Source organism: Cystoisospora suis, assembly GCF_002600585.1.
Source record: "Cystoisospora suis strain Wien I chromosome Unknown contig_3510, whole genome shotgun sequence".
NCBI lineage: Eukaryota > Apicomplexa > Conoidasida > Eucoccidiorida > Sarcocystidae > Cystoisospora > Cystoisospora suis.
In genome coordinates, this window is record NW_027156305.1 from 31,616 (window position 1) to 56,989 (window position 25,374).

At 50.7% G+C, this 25,374-nt stretch overlaps 6 protein-coding genes across 6 annotated transcripts in view; 3 read left to right on the forward strand and 3 right to left on the reverse strand.

The window, feature by feature from the left end:
* CSUI_006818 (uncharacterized protein) overlaps positions 1-789 on the reverse strand; it is a gene marked incomplete at its 5' end in the record, with an annotated part of 1,375 nt that extends 586 nt beyond the window's left edge. The window contains one exon of the mRNA XM_068066970.1: positions 639-789. Coding sequence (XP_067921055.1) covers positions 639-788 — 150 coding nt within the window. The remainder of the gene's footprint in view (positions 1-638) is intronic.
* The window catches only part of CSUI_006816 (major facilitator family protein), a 10,732-nt gene extending 6,337 nt beyond the window's left edge, over positions 1-4,395 (forward strand). Inside the window, exon 6 of the mRNA XM_068066968.1 lies at positions 686-4,395. Within this exon, the coding sequence (XP_067921053.1) occupies positions 2,313-3,995 (1,683 nt within the window). The 5' untranslated portion in view covers positions 686-2,312 and the 3' untranslated portion in view covers positions 3,996-4,395. The remainder of the gene's footprint in view (positions 1-685) is intronic.
* A 618-nt stretch (positions 4,396-5,013) lies between these two features.
* CSUI_006819 (ribosomal protein s11) lies at positions 5,014-8,575 on the reverse strand. Its single transcript, XM_068066971.1, has 3 exons — positions 6,830-8,575; positions 6,216-6,303; positions 5,014-5,491 (listed from the first exon to the last, which is right to left on the reverse strand). Exons 1-3 carry the CDS (start codon positions 7,955-7,957, stop codon positions 5,238-5,240), a joined length of 1,470 nt encoding a protein of 489 aa, XP_067921056.1. The 5' UTR covers positions 7,958-8,575; the 3' UTR covers positions 5,014-5,237.
* A 2,735-nt stretch (positions 8,576-11,310) lies between these two features.
* Positions 11,311-16,145, forward strand: CSUI_006820 (glutamic acid-rich protein). Its single transcript, XM_068066972.1, has one exon. The coding sequence runs from the start codon at positions 12,222-12,224 to the stop codon at positions 15,546-15,548; it is 3,327 nt and encodes a 1,108-aa protein (XP_067921057.1). The 5' UTR covers positions 11,311-12,221; the 3' UTR covers positions 15,549-16,145.
* An 872-nt stretch (positions 16,146-17,017) lies between these two features.
* Positions 17,018-18,806, forward strand: CSUI_006821 (uncharacterized protein). The gene has a single exon (XM_068066973.1). The coding sequence runs from the start codon at positions 17,580-17,582 to the stop codon at positions 18,492-18,494; it is 915 nt and encodes a 304-aa protein (XP_067921058.1). The 5' UTR covers positions 17,018-17,579; the 3' UTR covers positions 18,495-18,806.
* Positions 18,807-19,227: 421 nt separating this feature from the next.
* On the reverse strand, positions 19,228-25,287 carry CSUI_006822 (uncharacterized protein). Its single transcript, XM_068066974.1, has 6 exons — positions 25,139-25,287; positions 24,315-24,939; positions 23,378-23,517; positions 22,248-22,377; positions 21,203-21,348; positions 19,228-20,242 (listed from the first exon to the last, which is right to left on the reverse strand). Exons 2-6 carry the CDS (start codon positions 24,669-24,671, stop codon positions 19,480-19,482), a joined length of 1,536 nt encoding a protein of 511 aa, XP_067921059.1. The 5' UTR covers positions 24,672-24,939; positions 25,139-25,287; the 3' UTR covers positions 19,228-19,479.
* Positions 25,288-25,374: the final 87 nt, after the last annotated feature.

Consider the following 25,374-nt stretch of genomic DNA (forward strand, 5'->3'; position numbering starts at 1 on the left):
TGAGCTTGTAGGTATAGAAACCCGTTACGTTTTTATCGTTTCCCAGCGGTCTCGATCTGCACATGGGTCACTGCGGTAGTGCGCCTCCGCCGTTTCTCTGCACCCTGCCGTAGCAAGCATCACATTACACCACCCGCCAGCGAATTTTCCTGCAGAACGTCTCCAGTGGCACGCACTCGGCAAGGTAGAAACAACGTACAAACACTCTCGAGGAACCAGAGAAAGCCGAGAACCGCTCCACGTGTCAGCGATCTTTCCTGAGGGTGTCCGCAGGGCGCGCGCTGTGGCCAAGGCTGCTCGGGAGACGGAAGCGGAGCTAGAAGCAAACGTCACCTTTGGTGAGAAGCCTTCACGGGCCTAGTCCGTACGGCCCACCGCCGCAGACGCCAGTGGAGTGACGCACTGAGTGAACTTTATCAATACACGCCACAGGAGCGTCGTCGTCTTCGCAGTTAAAACTGGACGACATCGCAATGTGTTGCTTGCCTTCTGGTGGACACCTTCATGTATACCGGGGACGGTTGCGTGCAGCATGCTGCAGCACGTCGTTACCCCGCGAATGCTCCTTTCGCTCGTAACGGTAGATAGTGTTAGGGATAGTGGGCAAGCGCAGAGCCACGCATAGGGGCGTCCCGTACTGGTCTCGCAACCGCTGTCTTCACCATTTGTTGGGGCACTTGCGCAGGTGTCGTATGCGGGCGCATGAAGCTCGAAGACCACAAAAGACGGATCCTCGCAGAATCACGTCGAATGGCTCCTCTTTGAGATCCCGGGGAATCTTCGGTCTCCCTGAACAAACAGCCGAACTGAGTGTGCCAATGGTAACCATGTTTTTCGCGCTGTCGCGGCACTCTCCAGTAAAATGCTCACGCCGAAGCTACCTGGCCGTTTCGCTTTACCTGTGCCGGAGTTCGGAGGTAACCGTTGGAATTATTGATTCACCTTCGGGAGCTTCATTGCCGTTGTTTCCCTGCTATTCTGAGGAGGCGGCTTGAGACGGTGCTGCCCCCCACGACCGTCAAAGGAAAGAGTTCTTTTTAGGGGATACGCCCTTCGGGCTAGCCGGTTGCGCAAGCCGTCCAACTGCCCAGCGATAGAAAGCTGTGGAGAGCTGTCAAACTCGTCCTTATTGTTAGCACTAGCACGCGCAAGTTGCCCTGGACTCGCGGTCCGGGAAGTTCTCAGCTATCTCGTTTGAAATGCAGCGTGTTCAGCACTCCTGGTCCAACAGGCGAAGCTGCGTGGCTTGTATTCGAGGGAGCGGCTGTCGGAGTGGCAGCTGATGCAATGCCGAAAAAATCAGAAGGGTCAGCAGCCCTCTGCTCCGTCTTTATCGGAGCTGCGGCGAGCCAGTTCTCGCGCTGTCCGTTTCGCTGAAAAGGCCCGGCATAGCAGCCTTTCCCGAAGTTTCTTGGCTGCGTTCGGAGGGAGGCACGTACGTCGCAGGTGGCTGCTCCTTCACTGAAACTCCCCTTAGTTTCCGGCGGCTGTTAGCTTACTCACAGTTGGTCAGTGGACACTCCACGCAACCGAAGCTAAACTCTTCAAGCTCGGGAACGAGAGGAGCGCCCCAACGTGTTACTTGCGGTCGCGATGCAACTCAAATAGAAAGGTTCCGGTCCTTAATTCCATAGAGGATTTTCCTGGACTTCTGGACAGGCCGCACAGCTGGGTGCCTGCACACGACCGGGCAAGGTGGCGGCAGCCCCATCTCGTAACACAGTTACAGGCTCTCGTTGCAGAGTCAGTCTTGGTGGAAGACAGCATGCGCGCATCGCGGTGCACAGATCCTGGACCGCCTGTACGGTAATCGGGTGGTGGTTGCTAGCAGCTTTTACATTTTTTTCAAAGACCCGCACTCTTTCGCTCATGTTGGGGTCGTTTTCATGTGTATTGAAGATCTCTCGAAGTGTGAAAGCCAGCTCTTTGCTTTTCCTCTCGTCGTTCGGGAGCTGTGAGAAGAGATTTTTTTATGTGCCCGTCTCTACCCGCCAGGAGGTACGAGAGCAAGGTTGACGGTCTGCAAGTTGTCCTTTCGCACCGCCAGCTTGCAGGCGGGAGATCTGAATGCTGTTGTTGGCGCGAAGCTGGTCGACGCCTCGAACTTGCTCTTTCTAACAGAGAATCCCAAGGCACGTTCGGGGCTGTCTGCAGCTTGAGAGGCCACCTCGCGTGTGTTCACGTCTCCGGTACTTTTGTGGGAACTGAGAGGGTCTTACAGTCTTGCCTGGCGTTTGGTTTTCACCCGTGAAATTCAGTGTGTCCAGTTTTGCTGCGGTACAAACTGCCTTCCAGTTGATTTAACAGATTCGATGTCTCGGGTTCAAAGGCCCAGAGGGCCAATGGACGACCAAAGAATGCGTCCGAAACAACTCTCACCACACGGAGAAGCACTCTATGAGTTACCACTTGAGACAACTTGTGATGAGCGCACCACGTCTTGTGCCGCCATTAGTCCTACAGCCGACGATGGCGGCTTCCCGGCTGGTGAAGGGTTCACCCTAGTCCCGGAGAACGACTTTGATGGCGTCGAACATCATGATGAGGCCTCTGCTGAACTGTCTGGCCGGTCGCCAACCTCACCAGCATATGACGACCCAGTGCTTCCGGACCGAGGGCAGTGTAAGGACTCCCTGAGCGTTGAGCGAACGGCTTGCAAAAAGCAGAGTTTGTTGGTCCCTTGCTTAGCTGTTTTTTCAAGTAATTACAACTTTACAGTGACTTCCATTGCCTTATTTCTCATGAACCAGGACCCAGTGTATAAAGAGGCTAGTACGAATGTTGTAGGCAACAGTACGGTGAAGATGCTGTCGTATGCAGGAGCCATCGTCGGTATGTGCACCATGGGATACCTGGGAGATTTAATTGGGAGGCGCCGAGCTATGGTGTTCACGCTTTTTCTGGTCTTTGTTGGAGCTCTCCTATCTTCTGTGTGTCCGTGGGGAAGTGGTGTCTCTGTTCTGATCATAATGGGAATCTTCCGGTTCCTTCTTGGAGTTGGCTCGGGAGGGGTCTACCCTTTGTCGGCTGTCAGCGCCGCTGAGGGAGCAGGAACGGACAAGTCCGAGGACCGTAGCATGCGTGTGTCGTGGACGTACAGCATGAATGTTCCCGGAATTATGGCGCCGTACGTTGTCGCGTTGATTTTGTGGAGCTGCACGAACGATGTCAATGTGTGTTTCCGTGTACTGCTTGCCTTCGGCGCTATACCTGCGTTATTGATTTGGTTACCAGCATGGCGTATCAAGGAAGATAAGACTTATGTGGCCCGTGATTTTGCAAAACATCTTGTAGGTGTTTTCCTGACACGAAGCTACTGGAGACAACTATTGGGCACCGGGGTCTGTTGGCTCCTTTACGACGTTACCGCTTACGGGATTTTACTTGTTCAGCCTGAGATTACCCAGACGATATGGGGAGACAAAACATCCGTTACAGATATCATCTGGCAAAATATCGTCCTGAATGGAATGGGAATCCCTGGTTGTTACATGGGAATTCTAGTGTTGAGACAGATGGGTGTCAAATGGCTTCAATTCTGGGGCTTTGTCGGCCTTGCTGGCTCAGCTTTTCTGATGGCAGCAACCGCCGATGCTCTTAAGGGAATTGCTTGGGCCCAGCTGGTACTGCTGTGTATTGTAAATTTCTTCATCAACTGGGGTGCTTCCATAACAACCTTCATTCTCCCTTCTCTAGTCTTCCCTCCTGAAGTACGCAGTACTTACTCTGGACTTAGTGCCGCGCTCGGAAAGGTTGGTGCTGTTGGAGGCATTTACGCAATGAAGGCAATCTTAAGTGCTGGAGGACTCACGCCGATGATGATCTGTGCTGGCGTACCTTCGTTAGTCGCTGCCGTCTTGACATGGTTTTACGTGGATCCGGTACCCAGCACTTTAAAGAGCTCTTGCTTACAGTGTTTTGGAAGCTTGGCTGGATCCTGTCCTTTTGTCGATTGTCGGCGCGGTAAAGCCGCGTGCTGTGGCCGAGCCCGTTAAGACCTTGTTTTCTTGGCGTCTATGCCTGGAGTCGGGCGTCAGGTTCTCAATCCGTCGCTCAGTTGTTCTTCGACCTCTCTTCGCTCTTGCCCGCTTGCGCTTGTTCATGTGTATTCCGTTTATACCAAAGTGTAGCATTGTACCGACAGTTTTATGAAGAAGCGACCCGTAAGTCGTTGAGTGTGCATCTCATCCGTACGAATCAGCGTACACTTTTTTTGTTCCCGTTGGGGTTGTTCGTTGCTTCCGGCTCGTCAAGACAGTGTTGACGTGTGGACGGCATGGGAATGCATCTCTGGACAATGGTCTTCTTGTTTCTGTGAATCTCCAGGGCAGTCCCAACATCTGTTTTAGTGCATGCTCATAATGTCCATCCTGCAGCCAATCTCCTGCTTCCTCGTCACGCGCCGCTAGCTACACGGTACACCGGACAGTTGCTCAACACGTGTAACGAGCTTCATTCATTAGCCGGGACCGCGATGTTGGGTCTCACCGTAGAAGAGCAAAAACTCTTCAGAGTTGTTCACCATGTTTGAACTCATTCTCACTAATGCCACCACGTAGCGGGGTGAGTTAGGTGCGGATGGACCGGGCATCCTCAAAGTAGACACTTCAGGTTACCCGCAACTGCTTTGGCCTCAGCTCCGCTCGCACGATCAGCGTATGCCACGGTGTATGGCGGCACACAACGTATGCACGTAGGGGACAGTGGAAGGGCCGACGGGGCTCATCTGATAAGCTTCTGAAACGCCCATTCCAGACAACTGAGCGGGAGCCTGTATTTTTTGGTCAACGATTGGGCGAAAGACACGGAAGGCAAAGGCTCAGGAAGGTTGGCAGTAAATAGTTCCTCGCGAACAAGTGAGTGGGGCCTGGGTGTGAGGGAGGACGACTCGTACGCCACGCAATCTCTGGCATCCATCAAAACAGTTGCTCACTAACTGCCCGGTTGCTCTCTCAACTCTGAACTACAGTCCTGTGTGTTTCATAACACATCATCATTAGCCCCTGCGTCCTCAGTTTGGCTCGGCCTGCGCGGAGCGTCTGCGGTTTCCGCCTCAGGAGAGTCGGCACGCTTTCGTTTTGCACTGAAATTTAGCAGGCAGTAGCCTTTCAAAGGACAACAAGGTTTGTTGACGCCTAGGGGAGACATTGCACGAAGACTTGGGGATACAAAACAGTATACAAACAGTAGCACTCGACTGACAGCACTTTGCCTCTTTCGCCCTCGGCTCTTGCCCCTCACACTCTCCGTCTCTTCCGCGGTTTCGTCGCGTTTTGGCCACATTTGGGAAGCCTTGGCTCGTGCGTGATGGAAGACACCCCTAGCCCATGGGCAAGGAATGCCTGAAGAACCTGGTTAACTCTCATGATGCGTCTGAACTTGACTTCTACCTGAGAGATACCGAGACGTTTGCACTTGCGTGCAATATTCTGTCCAATCCGATACGCACACTGGGGGTCTTGCTGGGCCTGCTTGCGGTACCCAACATTCCCTGAAGTGAGCGTACCACACATGACACAGGCAAAGCCACGGGGTTGTCAGTACTACTGAGATCAGATCTGTCTCATCTTGCAAGCCATGCGTCTTGGAAAGAGCCAGCCTGCCATACAGATACAAAGGTTCGACTCCGCTACCTGTCTACAGCAGCTACAAGCGGAGCTAACGAGACCCGATGTGATACTGGCCCCACGTCCCCTTTCCTCAGACAAATTCTCCGAAGGAAAAACGAACTCTGAGCCGAAGGTCCTTTGAAACGGAGTCTAGCATAAATCTCCAAGCATTTTACGAGAGGTACCAGATGAGTGCGGCGCCCATGGGCAGGACGCGAACCGGTTCCTGTGATACCGACTGACGATTCCTTCACCTGACTGCGGGTGAGACCCTTCCTTCCACTGACACGCATGCACCTGCTGCCAGGCTCATCAGCCCGTCAGTTGAGAATAGCTTTCACTTATCGTTGGGCCGCTCACATCGAAATATAGCCCTTGCTGATTGATTGGTTTGTGAGGATCTCTGAAGGTATTCCTCTCTCAGCTGGCACAAGACACAGGCACGCGATGGACTCCTTGATGCCTCACGCGGCACAGTCACATGAACAGACTAGGCAACACCTAGGAAAACCGCAGTCTGAATCATATAACTAGACAAGAATACAGAACTTCAGTTACAGAGAGGAAAAACCATCAATAGTCTGTAGCTGTCGTGAAGGAGCTTACCAGCGAAAGACCCGAATATTGTGCGATACGCTCTCGATTTATTGACGACCTGAGCATGCACGTTATTTTTGCTTGTTGTCAGGACCACCTACAGAAGAAAGAACAGATATAACCCATCCATCCTGTATCTGAAAAAAAAATTGACCGCTATACGTCAGAAGGAAATATTTATCACCGAAAACTCTGATCATCGGTTCCACTGACGTACACAAACACCTACGATACCAAACAGCCGACCGCACTTGTCCACGCTCTGAAGAAGATTCCCGTCTTTGCTCACACTCCTAGGACTCTCCCCGCCTCTCAGCTGAACATGTAACTTCGCGTAGTTTCTCAAGCAGCTGTTTGTAGCAAGCTCTCTAGCTCGACAACGGTTATTGCTTTAGCCACCTAACTCCAGACGCCCACATGCATCGGCGTGAATATTCAATCTCTACAAACGTAGAGTTCCTGACACAGAGCATCATAAACTTCAGCCATAGCTGTCTTCACCTTCGTTTCACATCCCAGGGGGCAGAGCCTGGAGAGGTAAGCCACAAGTAATGCAAAGACTAGACGTTCAGTATCGGTATGCGAAAACGATCGGGTTAGATGCTTACTATGTAGAGTCTTACTTGAAATTTGTCTGTTGGCTCAATGATATGGCCATTCCTATTACGATCAACATGATGAAATTCTGGACGTCCTCCCATAAGTTTGTATCTCCGGGGGTGTCCTCCTACTGCCTTCAACTCTTTTTTAGACAACTGCACCTTCCTGCCCTTACCGGGCAACCCTGTTGGTGGGGGGTCAGCCACACGGGGGGTCTTCGAGCCTCTCTCTCCGCCCGGTTTGAATGGGTCACTCACAGACGAGGCCACAGAAGCTGAAGCGGTAGAGGTCGTAGAGCTGGCATCAACTTTTGAGCTGCTGCTATTGAGCGTTCCTGCCTCCGTAGCAGTTGAGAAGGAGCGCAGAAAAGAAGACGTCAAAGAGCTGTACAACATGCCAGCAGAGGCATTTCCTCGAATTCGCTTTTCCCTCTCAAGAAAGCAAGAACAAAACGGGCGACACATGCATGAGGTTTCCCACTGGAACTCCACAGACGGAAAAGGAGAAAACGCGTACGGGCCTTTCATTGAAGTTGAAACATGAGGTGATGTGGGTACATCATAGCTTGATGTTGAGCAAGGAGAAGCCCGGGAGATAAGACTTGGTACGTGCAGCCTCCACGTAGCAGCAGCCAGTGAATTGGCGGAGCAGAAAGGAAAGCAAAGTCGAGAGACGGGAAGGCGATGAGATGACCGAGTATCGATGTTTGACGAAGAAGAGACGCAACCACACCGAATGTTGGTAACGCCATTGGATCCTCCCTGTTCAATTCTTCTGAAAAAATTCAGGCGGTAGCCCACGCTGCGTACGCCACAGTCCGGATCGGACCCACTCGAACTGTCCGACTGCGCAGGCACTTCATACATGGGACCGAAGTGTCGCCCGCGGCTCGATGAAACTACATTCGAATCTCTAGCAGCACGGTGAAACGTTCTTCGACAAGTTGACGGAAGGGCCGCAGAAACAGAAGCTTTATGCGGTGAAGCAGAATCTTTGCCTGTCAGGACCGGAGACTCGTTGGTGGAGCGCCAAGCACGCGACGCAGTGTGTACGGAGTTTAAGGGGAATGAACGGAGAAGAGCAACACCTGGGCAACTGCAACTGCAGAAGAGTGCGCCCGTGCCGCCTGAAGTGAAATTGGCAAGTCCCATGCTGATAACGGAACGACGTTCTCCAGCTTGGTCCGTGTAAAGTAACGAGAGAAAAACCAGCGACCGGGTACAGTCGGAGGCGTTGCAGTGTTTCTAAACACATATTACCCGTCGGACTGCTGCTGCTCAAGCGATGACGACCAGCCACGAGAGACTCAGCCACTATCGCCTCGCGAAGCGAGACCTCGAGAGGATAGAATGACGCTTGTTCGAGATGTGCTTGGTGTAGAGGGCAAGCCAGCGGTATGGAAAGAGGGTTCTGTCGGCAGGAAAGACACACCTTGGCTGCACGATGCAGTGACGAAGAACCGAGCTGCCGCATGTTCTGGTGACCGTCTATCTGGCTTCCGGCGACCACAGGGGAAGCCACGGGAGAGAATTTCAAGTTGTCCTTCGCTGGAGAGTCTCCGCTGTTCTTTTTGTCCGCCCTCCGGAACGAAGCGTAAACGCCCGGCAGCTACTCCTACGCATGCAACACCTACCTACCGTACAAACAACGCGTGCGTTGGAGGGCCGGAAGACCCCGCTGTTTCAGTACTTTCGATCGGATTGCAAACAAGCTCTTCAGTCTCGTCCATCGTCAAAGGTGTGCGAACAGGTGTCAAGAAGAGCACGATGTGAGGTCGAAGAAAGCAGAGGACAATCCGTTAGTGATCGACGCATTACGTTGCCACTTGCATGTGAGTGACGAGTCATCGTGCTTCTGACGATAACCGCATGTGCAGAAGATACGACTGCACACTTACTTCCTGGGCTATTTTCGGTCGCATCCGGTCCGCTCAATGAAGCATGAAAGTCCATACGGCTTCGGTTGTAGTTTTTGAGTCTGTGAACTCCACAAGATTCTGTCCGTCTGGTCCCGCCTTACGTTCTAACGAGGATTTGGAGCATAGAAGAAATCGCGTGGTTGTTACGCACTTCCGGGCAGGAAGCGGGCAGAAAATAGGCTTCTTGCTAACAAAGCGACCGCCGTCCGCGTTTTCCCGTGGGTGCCCCTTTCATGCGTCACCTGCCTTCAAGCGGGGGAGTGACTGCCGCGCGTGTGGGGTGCTTTTCTACACAACGTAGTAGGCCGAGTAAGCGTGGTTTGTGAAAGTTACAGAACACTACCGACTGGAGCCTTCGGATTCCTGTTTTGTCTCACAGCTTGGCCTTTGGCACCAAGGGATCCGCTTCCTGTCTGTGTGCCTTACTTGGTGGTGGGCGTTCACTGCTGTGCGCTTAGTAATGACAGTTGTTTTAGCGAGCTGCAGATCAACTCACGCGGCCCTGCAGCGGGTTGCTGCTCGTTCTATACACAGACGGCTTCTGATGGTTACCTCCCCTGCAACATTAGAACGGAAAGACAATGGCATCCCGAGGAGCAACAGATGGCAACCAGTCTAAGGCTTGCATAAGCAAAGCTAGGCTCCAAATGAGCCTGTATGGACGGGCCGGTAGTCCAAAAGACTTTTGAGAGGGTTTCGACCCATCACGTGCACATATTGGGGGGGAAGTTGTGAGTTCCTCGGTGCTCAAGGTGTAGTGTGCGCCGCTCACGAGAAACGCTGCTTTTCTTGCTCACCCTCTAATGGGGGGCCACGCCTTACAGCTTCGGAGGCTCGTAACGGCCTTGTTCCTGAAATTTCTTTCCCGGGGCACACAATAGACACGTGACCTCAGGAGGCCCGACTCACCCATTCTTGACCGTACTGGAAACAGTCACGTGACCCAACAGGTAGAGCTGTGTCCATGGTGTGGGGAAGGAGTCTCGGTGTGTGTGCTTCTCTTCGCTCCACGCGCTCGTCCGATCTATTAGTCTCCACGGCGAGACAGCCCTCTAGCCACGTGGGATGAGGAGCTCTGCACATTGGTCAGTGGGTCCCGGGGAGGGTGCCGCTGTCATGCGGGGCCGCCAAAGCTCGATGCAGAAGCGTGGAGACACGCCGTCTTTTCATTCCTGAATAAACACTGGCTGGAGTGGTCGGGTCTATTCTCGGTTACAAGTGTCGCTTGACGCAAGGACGGAAAGGGGCGGCAGTATCCTGTTCGTGGCGAGTCACAGGGTCCACGCCGCCGTGTCCCATATCCACTAGTTCCGGTGGTATATCCGAACATTTCAGAGGTGACACCGGCTGGGTCGTACGGTTGTGGAACCCGGTACTTTCCTCGAGAGGAGCGAAGAAAAATATATTTCTTGTGACTCATATGGACTGATGTCGTATATAACTTCAGACCACACTTGGAAAGATCCCAACGACAGGTGAGTTCGATGGAGCAAAGCGACAGGGAGAGCCCCAGAAAACTGACGGACACACGTTCGCGGAGGTGTTACGTGGCTAGGCAGCAAGAAGCCGAGTCGCACCTCGGGGTTTTCTCCTCTCCTAGAATACGAGAACTGTCTGCTTGGCCACTTCCCCAAACGGACCGAGATAAGTTCTTTTCATCTTTGCTTCCTTCGGCCAGCACAATTTCCATTTTGTGTGAAGACCTAAATCGGGCTGGGTGGCTGCCGCTCAGGCGGGACTCTAAGCTGCCCGCTGGGCCCCTCCGTCACACCGCTTCTGTTGTCTGGGGGTACAAAAAAATCGGTCTCCGTGACACCCGTTTGGACGCAGTTCCGTGCTGGTCCGCTAGCGCCTGTGCTGGTCTACGTACGGCAAGACCCCGGCCGCGTGAGTTGTTTCGATGCGAAGGAGGACTGCCTGTGGGAGGGTCCAGTCAAATACTTGTGCCGCGTCAGAAGCAGCATTGTCCGATCTGTAGACGAAAACCCTGTCACAGTTGGTTCGACCGACGAAGAAAAGCAGTGTCCGTGTCGCAACTCAAAGAGGGACACAGATTTTCGCTAGTAGTCGTACGCTGTAGCTGGACACTTTCAAAGGAAAGTGCACTCGCTTGTGACGAGAGATGAGCGTGCTACCATTTCGTCGAATGCTATATATTCTTGCAGTTTTTCTGCAGGAATATATACGTGATTAAGCTGACACCAATGCTGCGGAGGTCACTACCGAGTGCCTTCGGAAGTCGGGTCTGCTTTGTACCACTAAGCAGTAGCCCTCAGTGCACCAGGAAGCTCTGATTCGACACTGTCAACCGTCCAGGACGCTAGAAAACCCTCCTCGTGTTTTGGAGGGCTCCGAGAAATGCGTTCTCTCAATTAACGGATGTGTCTAGTGCAGAAAGGCGGAGGCGCCGCAGTCGACGGTACCACTGTAGCATCGAACGCTTTCCTAGTGTCTTCCCGGGAGCGAGAACGGTCGCTGGCGTGGCAGCGACGTCTCCGAGGATGCTTGATGTTTGCTTTGTGAACCAAGCACAGCATATGGCTGCTTTGTATTGAGGCTGATATAACTAAACTGACCTTGGGGTATGTGAAAGTAGAGAAACTAATGACTGCTGACGGCTTTCACAAACTAGTGCCTGCTGTCTAGAGCCGCTCGGCGGCGGCCACGGCCTTCTCTTGTGTGCGCGTTTTTACTGTGGTTGCTCTGTGTCCGGATGGCTCAGTGGCGAAGTTGGAGCAAAGTTTTCCTGACACTATCCAGTGTCTTCCGCCTTCCACTTGAAGTGGCTTTGTCAAGAAACAAGTTCGACGTTGTTGGCTGAGAGTTTTTTATTTTTAAACACAGTGGGAGCAGACCGTCGGTCCGGCAAAGGACAAGCGTTAGACAGTTGTCAGCCATTGCCGCTGCCCCGGTGCATGACTCGTAACTGACTTCTTCTGTACGGAAAAGGACATCCAGGAGGCTAATTTTTGTTGTCTTCTTTAGTTCTCGGCAACTCTGTCTGGGGGTCCTTAGACGAGTGAGAGTCAAGTGCTTGCAACGCAGCCGAAGTTGCGTCCGGACGCGAAGCTGCTTGAACGACACTGTCGTTCTCTGGTTTAGAAAAGTGAACTTACTGCTGCTTGACTTGTGTTCTCAACCGCATGACTTCTGTATTCAGTTGGACCGGGCCCGCTGAGAACTCTGTGCTGGACTTGCGTTCTGGACAGGGCAGTCAGTCCACTTCATGCACAGACAAATTTTGTAGGGCGATGTGCTGCTTCTGACTTCCCTTTTCTGTCCGGACCGGTTCGCTGCATGCGGATTGGAGACTTTCTGTTGATCGAGCTATCTTCATTTCGCTCGAGAAGGGATTCGATAGGAGTTTCGGTCTCGGACGCGGCAGAATCTCACCAGGGCGTAGAGGTGTCTCCTTTCGCGGCCTCACCAGCCTGGCGAAGTTCGCCATTCCGAGCAGTCGACCACAGGCTTCTCTTTGTGCACGGGGAAACCTCGAAATGAAGACCAATATAGAGCAAGAGGGGACTGAGGTGGATCCAAAGGGTAGGGATGTGACACCAGAAAATGAGAGTGTGCGAGGTGGAATGTCCGGGTATGAGACAGAAGAGAGCCGCGACACATCCTCCAGACAAGCGTCTGGGGAGACCGACGTCGTATCTTCTGCAGATCCTGCCGCTGGCGAGGAAGAAAGGAAGAATCTGACAAAGAGCGAAGATGTCACATCAGGAGCACAGACGGAGGGTGATGAGCAGTCTCCGCAGGACAGCTCGCCATCAGAAGCTCGGGCCTGTAACGACGCTCTGGACGCGCAGCTTGCCACAGAACCTGTAGAGTCTGTAGAGGAGAGAGAAGAGAAACAAGACGTTGACAGGGAAGAGGCCAGATCTGTTTCGACCCCTTCTTCCTCGGTCCCCTGCAGTGATTCTTCTTCTCACGCTACAGAGGCCCCCGAGACAGCCGGCCATCCATCCGGTGATGACCTTATCAACAGGGACAACGTATCGCGCGATAAGTCATACGAAAGCGAACAGACCGATCCGTGCGAACAAACGTGTGTCATTCCTAATGATCCCGGTGATCTTCCCCACGATACCACCGTGGAGGGGGAAAACACGGCCGATGACACCGCCGTTTTGGCACCCGAAAAAAGAGAGGAAGATCAAACGATTCTTCCAGGTGACGGTCCCGAGTGTAGCGAAGCGTCTCGGGAGACGGAGGACGAGAGCGGAGAAAGAAACGGTTTGGAGTTGCCTACCGCTGAAACGTCCTCTTCATCCACCTCTTGTTCTGAGCACTCTAATAACCCAGCGGACTCGTGCAGCTTACCAGCGACGGACAGTAACTCTTCAGGTGGGGGGAAAGGCTACCGAGAAGAAGATATGAGGGAGGTTATTTCGAGCTTAGATCGTGATTCCCTAGAGTCAATGGTGCGTCGAATACAGAAATCTGTTGTCTGTTTAGTGGCCGAAGAAAAACATATCAAACAGCAACAGATACTCTTACTCCAGGAAAGAAGGGAACTGGATGAACAAGTGGCTGTTGCGTCAAGAGAGCTACAAGAATATCGATCAAAGCTATCCACAGCCCATCCGGATCGTTCGAGTACATTGGGCCTCACTAATAAGGCGCCCTTTTCTCTTTCTTCATCCTCATCCAGCTGGATGAAACCTGCCGACCATGGGACACACACGTCGACGTGTCTTCCCCCTCAGTCTCTCTCCGCTCCATGTATACAAGCCTCTCTCATGGTCAAGGAAGATCCGGGGTTAAGGGAAGGTGCAAGGATGCCGCATACGGAGGAAGAGGAGGTCACATCCGTGGACAGACAGAAGGATAAGAGTAACTTGGATCAACTCGATTCCAACAGAAAGCAAGAAAAAGAGAATATTCAATCTAACCAGTCCATGGGAGAGAACTTAGATATCCTAGAAAATCTGATCGTGAAGTATGGACCTGCTGCTGTCAAGACTGTAGAGACAGCCGCGAACAAAATGAAGACAGGCATATCCGTGCTTCGCCATGAACTGGCAGTTATGCAACGTCACAATCGAGCTATAGAGAGACACCGACAGTTAGAAAGGAGGGCGAAGTTGAGATTTATGTGTGAGGAACGTCTTGAGCTCACACATCGCCAGCGTCTTCTTCAACACTTGGGTGCCAGTCTGGACCCAGCGAATCCAGGACAGCAGCTGTCACCAGGTGGATCACATCTGCTAAATCAGATGCCACATGGAGCTGTCATGGTAATGCCTGGTAGTGTATGTACACCCGAGCACTCAGCGAGCCCGTCCTCGCTTGGCGAAAGTGAAGGGCACAAGGCGTCATCCAGTAGCACGGAAGCCAAGCATACTCCGGGGGAAACCTCTCTCAACAGCACAGCTGATGGATCTGCTTCATTGCAGGCTTCTTCGGATGTGACACAGGGAGAGGAAGTGCTTCCTTCTTCTACCAAGCCGTCCGCAGCCCCCCCTCCCCTTCTCTCTGTACAATCGACATCCATCGGGACAACCCTTTCTCCGGTCATCTCACCTAGCGGGACTCCACAAGGCGGGGTTTATCCGGTGTGTTCGCCTACTTCCGAGGCAAAGCTGATGAGACGTGGCATGCATCTCCAGCAGAAGCAGGTTCTTCCTAATACTTTGTCTTTAAGTCCCCAATCAGGTCACCCGCTCTCAAGCATACCTGCATCTTCGTCAACAAGGTTGAGGGCAAGCGGTGGCGGTAGCGTACATACACCGGAGTATCCGTTTAATGGAACGGCTTGCGTTCGAGTTGGACCAAGCCGTCCGAGAGGAGGCTCAGCGGCGGTTGTCTTGGGGACAAGAAGAGAGAGACTTCAGTCAGCTGTGAAATCTCTGTCTTCTGCTACTCCGGGGGCTTCCTTGGAGAATCTTTCGAAAGGCGTCGCTACTGCTGTCGGTACTGCTAAATCCAATCTGACGCGTTGGCTATTTGGTGGAGAAGGAGAACAGTCGCCTTTGAGGAGTGTAGCTCCTCTACCATTTGCTGGGGGGGGGTCTCCAGGAGAAGACCGACGGAGACCGTTTACGAGTGGATTAACCGAAGAAATTTCTGCGTCTGTCGATCCGAATTCATGCTTACTACAACCGGACAAGATCGATATATTAGGCGCATTATCGTCCTCTGCAGGAGGCGGATCGTGTGGGTCTTTAGGAATCCCCGTTGAAGATGAGGAATCACGAAAAAGATCTTCAAGAGAACCTCATCCTTCTCAAGTGTTTGATTTAGCTACACCTACATCAGATCATTGTCCCACGTCTGCACATCAGATCACCAGTCCTTCCCATGATGAGGCGGCGCATGAGGGAGAGGAATCCGGAAGTGCTGCCCCCGCTACCAGGAAGATCTCTGGAGACGGTCTGAGTAGCGAAGTTCCTTTACACCATACACCAGATGGAGACGGACTTCAAGGTCAAGAAGACGGCCAAGCGGATGGTGAAGAGCTTGTTTGTGTTATAGAAGGTGTAGTGAATGTGGAACTTGGGTCTGAAGATCTACACAGTATCAAAATTGTTGTCTCAGCAACAGAGCAATGCTCGACAGCCGCTGAATCATGGGTCCGAGAGAACTGGGGGCTTCTATCCCAAGCTCACAAATCAGAAGAGAGATGCCATGCAGATGATCCAACTTCAGAAAGTACTGCTACGAATGGCCATGATGAGAAGGAAAAGGCGATTTGTATTTCTCAAGAAAAAGCAACCGAACTTTTGTCAGATTACTTGGCACGCGTAGAGGCAGAAAGTCAGGAACTCCCTGTTAAGGTGGATTTCAAATGGAATGCCCTTGTAGCCGGGGAACTATGATCGGATGAAATCCTGTGGTTCCTCTCACGGTCTTTCTTTAGCTTACGTTAGGCAGTCGACCGATTTTCTAAGAATGAGTGGACAGGAATCTCTTTCGTATCTCTATACCTTTTTTCGCACAGGCGGGATACCGTAGAGGATGTACACCAGTGGAGTGGTGTCTTTGAGCTTAGGATTTCTAAGAAGCTGTGAGTGAATCAACCATTCATCGGTTTTCTAGTCTGTCTCGATTTTATCAGCAGCAGTGTATGTTGGTCAGCTGATTGGACGCCTTCGGGTGTATATTGAACTACGATGTGGCCGTAGAAGGGATTGACTCCAACACGGGTGTTTGTGGTTGCTGACTTTATGAAGCTCTTCGATGACCACACTGATGCGGGAATCTTCGAGTAGTCTTTCCTTCGAGTAGGAAATCTGACGCCGTCGTCGCCTCCTAGGTTTTTGCTTTTTTTTCCTCTTTTGGCTCGAGTGACCTCATTCTTGGGTTCCCAGAGCTTTCTTTTACCTGCTCGTGTGCCCGCCAAGAGTGAAGGAAATACCCGATGTCTTTGTGGTTGAGACGGATTCTGTTTGTCAACGTCCAACTGTGCAAGGTTGCATTCTGCGTCCATGTGTACAAGGAAAGCTTGACGGCGACTTTCTCGTAAGAAGGCACGGCTGTTGATACTGAGCATCGATCGGTCGCGGCGCCCTTCAATGCTGAAGGCACTCGTTTTTCCGATTCTCATAAGTTCGGTTTAGGCAGGTGATTTCTCGTAGGTTCTGTTCTGTAGTGAATCAACGGCGCCCGGAGATGGAGTTCCTTTGGTACAGCGACGGGTGGCGGGGACAGGTGCACACACCAAGAGCCGTAGGCGGCAGATTCGATGTGCAGGTTCGGGTCGAAGACAGAGTAGGATTTCCTATCTCATTAAAACAGCGGGAAACTTCCAGGTGACAGAAACAACGCATCACGAGTTTTTGCGGTCGGACAGGCTGACGGTACACAAGACACTACCGTGGCCGGGCGTGGTTTTCTTCGGCACAGAAAAGTGGTCTGTGACAGCCATGTATCTACTCGGCAGTGCGTAGTGCTGTGAGGGCTGCCCGGAGCTTGCCTTGACCGGGTGTGACACGTAAAGCTCACTGCAGATAGCAAGCTGGAAACCAGCCCGCTGGCGCCGCCCGCCCGGCTGCAGAGAAGTGGCGTCAGTGGAAGCAACAGTAACAATCTGCGGGAGGCGGTGGTGTATCGACGGAGGGGAATGTGCAGGCTCTAGGGCGGGCAGCTTCAGAACTCAAGTTTCTGGGACAACCGCGAGGAGCTGCACGTTCGCGCCTGCTGTTGTGTTCACTCGTCTCACTGAAGGACGTGAGCTGGTATGACTCATACGACGCTAAAACTGTGTGTGTGGAATGACAGGCGAGAAAGCTGTTGCGAGTACGGTATCTGTGGGCTGCTGGCCGTGTCTTGTCCCTTGTGCATGCAACTTGTCCGCCGGGGCGCATGCAGAAGAACTAGTGAAGCTATTGTACTCTCCTTACTAACGTTGAGAGTCCTTAGTAAACATTCGGTTCCGTTGCTGTTTTCGTACTGTGTCGCTCGAATGTGGCTCTCATGTGTGGTGACGCTGTCCAGGCCGCCAACAAAAGTCCATAGTGCATACATGAGATACGGGAAAAGCGGCAGACGGCGTAATGGTCTACAGACGGCTTTGAAGTACTTCGAAAGCTTGCAACGTCAGGCGCAGTCAGCGCTTGCTAAACCTCAGTGTATCTTCTCTCATCACTCCGGACCGTAGTCGTCTCTTTTCAAGCAGCTTGGCGGTCCCAGTGGTCGTTCAGGAACGCCGGGGCGCAAGACACAGGGGACTGCTGAACATTCTTCGAGACACCGATTGTCGCAGTCCGTGGCAGAAGCCATAGATGAACTGCACAGTGCTAATGAGACCTCGGGCCCACCGGACATGACAGGCGGAGGGGCTATACGTGTAGCTCACGGGCGTATATTACTCGTATACTTCGAAAGCTCTCTTCCGCAGTGCAAGCAACATGCAAGCGACTTATTCCGGGAAATGGCGGTGGTTGAAGGCTGTTGTGGAAGCCGATACCAGCCGAATCTCTCTACCTGGGCAGCGGCAATTTTGTGCGCAGGGGCGGGGCGCCCGGGCCTTTTTCTTGCCGGGGAGCGGAAGCCGCCACCAACGACAGCCATCAGGTTCTTCCCTTCCGACGGCTGTAACATCACGAACGTTCACGCCTGCGGAAGAGAGGAGTTCATCGCATCTTGCTTCGTATGATCTGACGCCCCTGTCGTCGCACTGGTTCCGAGCCTGCATCCTCTCTAGGCGCCCAATGGCGCGATTGGCTTCTTCGAAGGGAGAAGGTGGGCTGCGGTCCAGCGGCCATCTAGGACATCGGAGCTCCTTCGTGAGCCAAAGCGGCATCTTCACGGAAGCGTCTTCTCTAGGGAAATCTAGTTTCACGTGTGTGCGGGGTCGCTTGAGACCCTCAGGACCTTTCTTTCTCCAAGAGCGCAGGAAAGCATTGAGTGAATGCTCTATTCATTCTAGACTGAGAGCAGGCTTGTCTCGTCCAGGCGATGACTGTAGTCAGTCTCCTTTTACATCTGCCCTGGTGTGGTCCAATCAACAGGCAGTTCACAAATGCCTATCCATGTCAAATACTACGTCTGTGAGCCGTCCCGCTGTGCACGGAGCCATGCTGCCACCGTGGGCAGCTCGCAGCATCAGTACACGCAGACGGCGCTACTTCAAAATGCGCAAGTTTCACAAGAAAAAGTACAAAAAGAAGTTGATGAGGATCAAGAAGATTCCCTTTGTCGAGATGCATAAAGAAAAGAAGACTTGGAAGACATATCGAGAGACTCGCATGTTCTACAAGGAATTTCGGAGAGGACCTCCCAAGAAGGGTGCGCGCAAGTTGCGTCTTAAAAGAGAGCGATAGTTCATTCGTTCTTTTTCGGTACTGGCTGTGACAACAGCTTTCCAGCTGTCGGTCACCGTTACGAAATTTCATATCACTGACTTTTCGTGGCCCGTGCGAACACAGGGGACTCTCCTTATCGCACCTCCCATAGTATTTGTGCTAATCAAGTAGACGTAATGCCCTGCTTCTCCGAAATGAGCTCTAGGGCAGAAACTGTGGGCGCACGGCGCTCCTGCATAGTGTGTCGGCTGGTGACTCCTATCTGCGGGCTTTGCGTATATCTTTTACTTCACGAGCTCCCGGCTGATCACCGGGGCCGTCACAGCAACGTGGGTCTCTATAGGCAAGAGAATGCTAGGACTTCAGCTTGCCGTGGGTCAACAGCGTTCCTTTGTAAAGCAAACTCGCGAACAAGACTCATCATCAAGATTCCGGCTTTTCTCTCATTGGTATCAGGCGAAGTCACGCATGAGACACCCGTGTCGGCTCTCCGAGCGGGTCACTCTCAAAGTCGTCTCTAGCTCCACTTGCCACATCACTTGCTGGGACTCTCCTCACCCGGACACAGCCCCCTTGACACTCCAGGGACAGCTTCGTCAATCTCATGAGCAGCGCATGCCATCATTCAAGACGACGGGTGAGCCTTGTTGCGTGGAATGCTCACGAAGAGCACACTCAAGCGCAAGTGCGGTAAAAATTCAAAACTTCAAAAATTATGATTCTCGTGGGAAACGCGGTGAGCAGGTTAAGCACGTGCATTCATACGTTAGGCAGTGTCTTACAAAAAAGGCACGTCCTTACGACTATCGGTTTGCTCGTACCGATATCTCCTCAAAGAGAATCAATAAACATCACAAATCTACAAGCGTTTCCACAATATCCGGGCTGTGAACGTACGATGACTTAAGGGGCGTGCAAGCAGAAGACAGCGGCGGTCCGTTTGCCGACAGCGTATAGGATTCGGTCACATCGTCGTGGAAACAGAAGTAAACTACGGGCTATCCTACACAAAGATGTTGGCGAAGTGCATATACTCAAAGCGTGATCCATCTTCCATCGCCTTGGTCAGTGTAGTCTTCGAATCATCTAAAGCAACATAGAACTCTCTATTCATTGAAGCACTCCCTAAGAGCCACCCACACCGGCCGTCTTTGACCGCTAAGAGTTTAATCGCTGCCGGACGAGTCTTCACTCGGACGTTTCCTCCTGACGTTGTAGCTCCACTCTCCGTCCCTTTTACTGGCGAAGAGCTACGATGCGCTCTTTCATGTTCATCGTCACCATTATGCTCATTTGACGAAGCAGCATGTCTACGATGTCCACTGACATCACCAGATAGTTCCTGTCGTGACGGGGAAGAATCGCTACTGCGATTTCCTGCTCGGCTCGACCCCAGATCGCTATGGAGTTCATCACTCGTTCTAGATGGCGACGACGCTCTCTGAAGCGGTGAGCGTATCTCGTTGTGTGTAGAAGTGACTTTTTCTTTCGAGAGTTTGCTGCTATCCGTCGAAGTGAGCGTGTGATGGTCAGCCTCATGGGGGCCGGTATGAGTGTGAGGGTCGACGCTAAGGCGACGGTTGCTCCCTTTGTCGCACAATGGTGAGGGAACGTCGCAAGTCGAAAAGGCATCCATGCGATGCCGTCTAGGCTCAACGCACAGGTGCCGATGCATTTGCGCCATACGCCGAACTTCTTGTTTAGTTAACGGGCATCCCTCATACATTGGTGGAGATGGGGCGTATGATGGGCAAGCTCTATTAGACCTGCAAAAATCATTCGCATTGTACGTCACACCATTGACATCTTATTCATCCTCATACACTCTCGTGCTTGACCCTGCTGTTCCTGCATGTGACTGTCGCATACTAGGTCTCTACGTATTAGAGATCTAGGCATAAAAGAGACTCCGATCTACAACATAGAGGTGCTTCATCCAGATGATTTAGCCGCCACTTGCCGCGCTGTCAGTACACCCGACGGATCCATCTTATGCACAACCGCCTGGGGGTGCTCCCACAAGACAAAGGACGATCTCAGAGACGCACAGAGTGCTCCCTCATTCCCTTGATGAATGATGCGTAGCTTTCATCCACCGTTCAGTATAGAGCTATATATCCAGTAAACGTATTAAAAAAGACATTTCAAGGCTCCCGAAGACATCAGTGCCTGTACAGCAACCCAGTGTATTCCTTCTCCTCCAGTACATCCAGCCAGTTCTTAACAGAACCACATGGTTACATTGTCTGTATAGTATACCAGGATAAAAACCTGCTCGAGGTTACCCGCTCTCTCGCATCTACCTGCACAGTTCACATAAAGCCTAGATACTATCTGTCTAGTACATCACTCTTCCCGAATCTTCAGCATCTTCTCTTCTCATCGAAAGCCAAGCAGAAGACACCACGCCGCGTGTTCGCATGGAGACTCTCTGCTGTATGCATTGTATTAGGCCTAGAGAAAACATAACTTGATGTATATCCCAACTGACATAGAAGCTCTCCCATCTCCAGTCTCCACCTACGCCAAGTAAAGGACTGCCTATACACACGTGTACATACACACACACCTACATACACATCAGTCTTTCTGCATAGATCGATCCTTTGGGAAACCTTGACACCTCTCCTCTCTCCTTGCGTATAGCCTATATAAAGGCCACACACAGAGAAGACCCGCGATATTGTTCCAAGCGACTTCTATCCACTGCTGAAGAAGAGACTTACACTCTGACAGCGTGATTGATATGATTGAAGTAGATAAATCTGTAGGCATCCTCCTGCTTCATAATCGTATCGAACTCCGTCCCAAAGACTTGCTCAAGATCTGCTAGGCCTGCCTCTAACGCAAACGACCTTATGTGCTGAAGAAACTGAGAGAGATGCCACAGTAGAAAGAAACCAAACACCAGCTACGACGCGATCTACCGCATGTATACCGACAGAAATGATCAAGACAAGCATCACTGAGATCGCGTATGGATGCAGAAGGAAATGGAGGAAAAACTCCCTCGCTTGAAACATGTTGCTCTTGACATAACAAACTGAGAAGGGAGCTGTCAAGCACCGTCGTATTAGGTGTGCATAAAGATGTATGTACGTACTAATGTGTATGTATTGTACAAATGTGTATGAAGACTTATGTATGCATGAATACGCAGAATACGGGTGTATCTATCAATGTGTAGAATACATATGTATGTATACGTACGGAGACGTAGAGTATGTTTGTATGTATACAGTCTCCACGACGACGCTCCCTCTACATGCCACCGGCTGTCTTCAAGCGCGCTATACTAGATATGCCGGATTACAATGCACACATACTTGCCTCTACATGTCGCCCTACGAAACATATATACAGCCCCACATGTTCTTCTGATACAGAACGACGATTCAGCCACTTTCGATTCTGAATACAACCCACCCTACACGCGAAAACCTGTGAAGAGATTTGCTAACCCACAATAAACCCCTCATATCAAAAGTTCTCTTCAAGAGCGACATATGCGATGCATACGAATGTATGTATATATATATAGATATGTATATATACCTGCCTCCCACGACGCAAACATTATGTACACGCATATCTTCTCCTCATATATATATATATACATATGTATAAGTACACCTGCAAGGACAATAGGAGAGACTTCTTCAAGACAACCGCCACAGTCAATTCACTGTATCTAAGTCTAACACCTTCATGGGGGTACGCGAAGAATATATCTTGAAAGATCGCTAGGCCGTGTATAGCAAAAACCCTTACCGCGACATCACTGACAAGGCGAGAATCTTCAGTAAGGATGAGTACTAGTTGAAGTCGCTTTTCATTAATTACAACTAGACTTCCTGTCGTGTCGTCAGGTAGGTGAACAACCGGCATGAAGACCGACCGCCTAGAAAAGGCAAATCATCAGTAAAAACTCCATAGGATAGAAAGCCATCCATGCAAATCTACTTGGAAAGCTACGTATATATACCATATACATATAGGTATACATAGATATCGAGAACGTGCAGGTAGAGATAGGGGTGTAGGTAGCTGATACAAACACCTGTCCACATATGGAGAGAGACTCAGAACCTATACATGAGTATGCCTCTCCCTACTCGAAAGTACACGCACACTCCTCCGAATATAGGAAAGCCATCAACGGATATGTATGCATGCAGTGGGGGTTGCATCTCTCAAACGCCATGTAACGAGCATAGATAGACACAGAATGTCTATTTCAGATGCATAAACTCCAGGAAAGACCTCCTACCGAAACAAAAATCAACGTAGAACCATATACACACCACAGGGTTTAGGGCTAAACTCTAAACTCTAAGAGACGTTCTCTCGGCCTATCACAACCATCCGCACAGAAGGTCTATACACTTCCGCTAGCCGTACGTACACTAGAGGGCTGAGAACATGCACGGCCACCAGCGTGCTCACTCCCCCTAACCATCATATCTCTTGCACAGAAAGACATACAAATCACATGAACAGAAATGCGTTCCGCCGTCGTCAACTCATATGTACGACAGAGAAGCGGAAACTCACGAAGAGCACCAGTCGCACTGAAATCTCTGGTCACCCTTCTAGTGTATGTACGGCTGGGAGAAGTGTAGAAATGGATATGAGAGAACAGATGGACGTTTCTCTTGTACAGATTCCTGAAGTTATGCCTACGTTAAGTTCCTGTCGGCGTTGTTTCCAGATGTATTTCTATCTCTTGAAGAACTGTCCCCGAACTGTCTCCCTCCCTCCCTCCCTTCCCTAGGTCTTCTCCAGACTCAACCTCTGTGTTGTATGCTTCTGATATCTATTCCCTAGACCTCATCCTTGTGTATTTTCTGTTCTTTTATTTTTCTTCAACTCAATCTGTCTGTCTGGATTCACCAACTTACCCGGCAGGGCCGAAGAGAAAAGGCGGAGGCGAAGAAGAGGAAGAGTCTCCTTGTGTTTTACTTCCTAGACTGTCGTCGATAATCGAATTCTCGTCTCTCTCGCATATAGCACGCCCAAAAGATGAATAGCCTCCCCCTGGCTAGACACGGGAAGACACGGAGAGACTCAAGAAAAAGAAGACATGTGCTACAGTTACGGCTCTTTTCCTCTCTTCGGATGACAACGCTACTAGCTAACCTGTTCTATCTCTCACGCCAATATCCATGTATGTACACTTCATATACTTCTCTTGTATTTCTCTTGGTCTCGAATCCCCTTCGCTACCTCCAGTCAAGAGAAAGAAGAAGTCTTGTCCCGAAGAAGCAACACAAGAGGATAAAAATAACAAGGAAAGAACTGAAGACAGAAGAGCACTGGGACGAGATCATTACAGCCCAGCCGGTTCGGTAGCACTTTCCGCGATAGAGAAGATACATATACACAAGATGACTCTTATACTCATCACGATCCATCGTCAGATAGATAAATGGATAGATAGATTAAAGACAGTTAGATACACAGACTAAAGATGGATATATAGACAGCCATATTTATCTATACACATATACCGGCGCATATCTATCTAAACTACCTGTATGTATATATATATATATATACTTATATATTCTGCATATGTATACATATCTATGTAGATAAATGAATATAGAGCTGTTGAGGTCTACAGTATCGTGAAAGACAGAGAGGGAGAATGTCTTCGCGACGACAGAGAGGTTTCGCGATGCTTCTGCTTGCAGTGTACCAACTGCTGAGGTGAATATAAACACGATCTTCTCTCTTAGATAAGACTTCGTTGTAAAAAACCAGGAGATAAATTTGATGACTGAGTGCGGACGAAAGAAGAAGAGGAAGAGCTTTCTTTCTTTCTTTCTTTCTTACCCTAGCAGCCGCCGTATTGACTCTTCCATAGGGAGGTTTTCGAAGTTTCGCTGGATCGACCGTGGCACATCCCTGTGAATGAACGAGGTAGCTATAAAGAATCTTCATAATGTTATACCCTCCCTCCTCTAACTCAAGATTTCTACGTAGCCAATCATCGTATCTTTTTCTTTTCTTCTTTTCTTCTTCTTCCTCTTCTTCTTCACGTAGAGAAGGGTAGGAGGAAGAAGCCTTCGCCGTCTTCTTCTTCTTCTCCTCCTCCTCTTCTCCCTGTTCACCCTCATTCTCTCCCCCCCGAAACCAACTATCTTCTTCTTGTCCCTGCGGAGAACTGTCATTCTCTCCAAAGCCATTCATAGATGCTTGATCTCTTCGACGTGCAGGAGAAGATAAAGATGATGTCTCCTGTGGATTACCAAGGTGAGAAGCTTCACTATCTTCTCTTATAGGAGACGAGACATGATGTGCTCGCCCATTTGCATGCGAAGGAGGCAGGTCAAGAGACTCGTGAAAGTCAGACTTCGCATGCAAAGAAAGGCCAATAGAAGAAGGCGAAAGAGAAGAAAAACCTCCTTTATCTGAAGATAGCGGAGGTGAAGGTAGATCGAAAATACCTGCATCCAAACTTCACAGAGAAAACAAAAGAAGAAAGAAAGAAAGAAAGAACGGAGATGAGGCGAGAGATGTAATAATAGCAGACAGAAAGATAGATCTGAGAAAAGAGATCTAGAGACATTCTCTCGGATTCCATGAGGAGAGATGAGAAACGAGAAGAATGAGAAGAAGGATTAAAACGTCAGTATTTTGGGATTCTAGGCATTCACCTTGAGCCGTCGCTCCAAGAAGAAGCAGAAGTGAGTTAGCTTTTGTCATCTTTGTATGAAGAAGACAGAGATAAACAGGAAAGAAGGTGAGAAAGAAGAACAAGAAGAGGAAGAAGAAAGACAAGCAGAAGAAAACAGACACGAGATGATGAAAAGCAGCGAGAGGGAGGAGAACAAGAAGAAGAGCAAAGAGAGGGATATGAAAGAAAGCAAGAAAAGAGACAAGTAAGTGATTC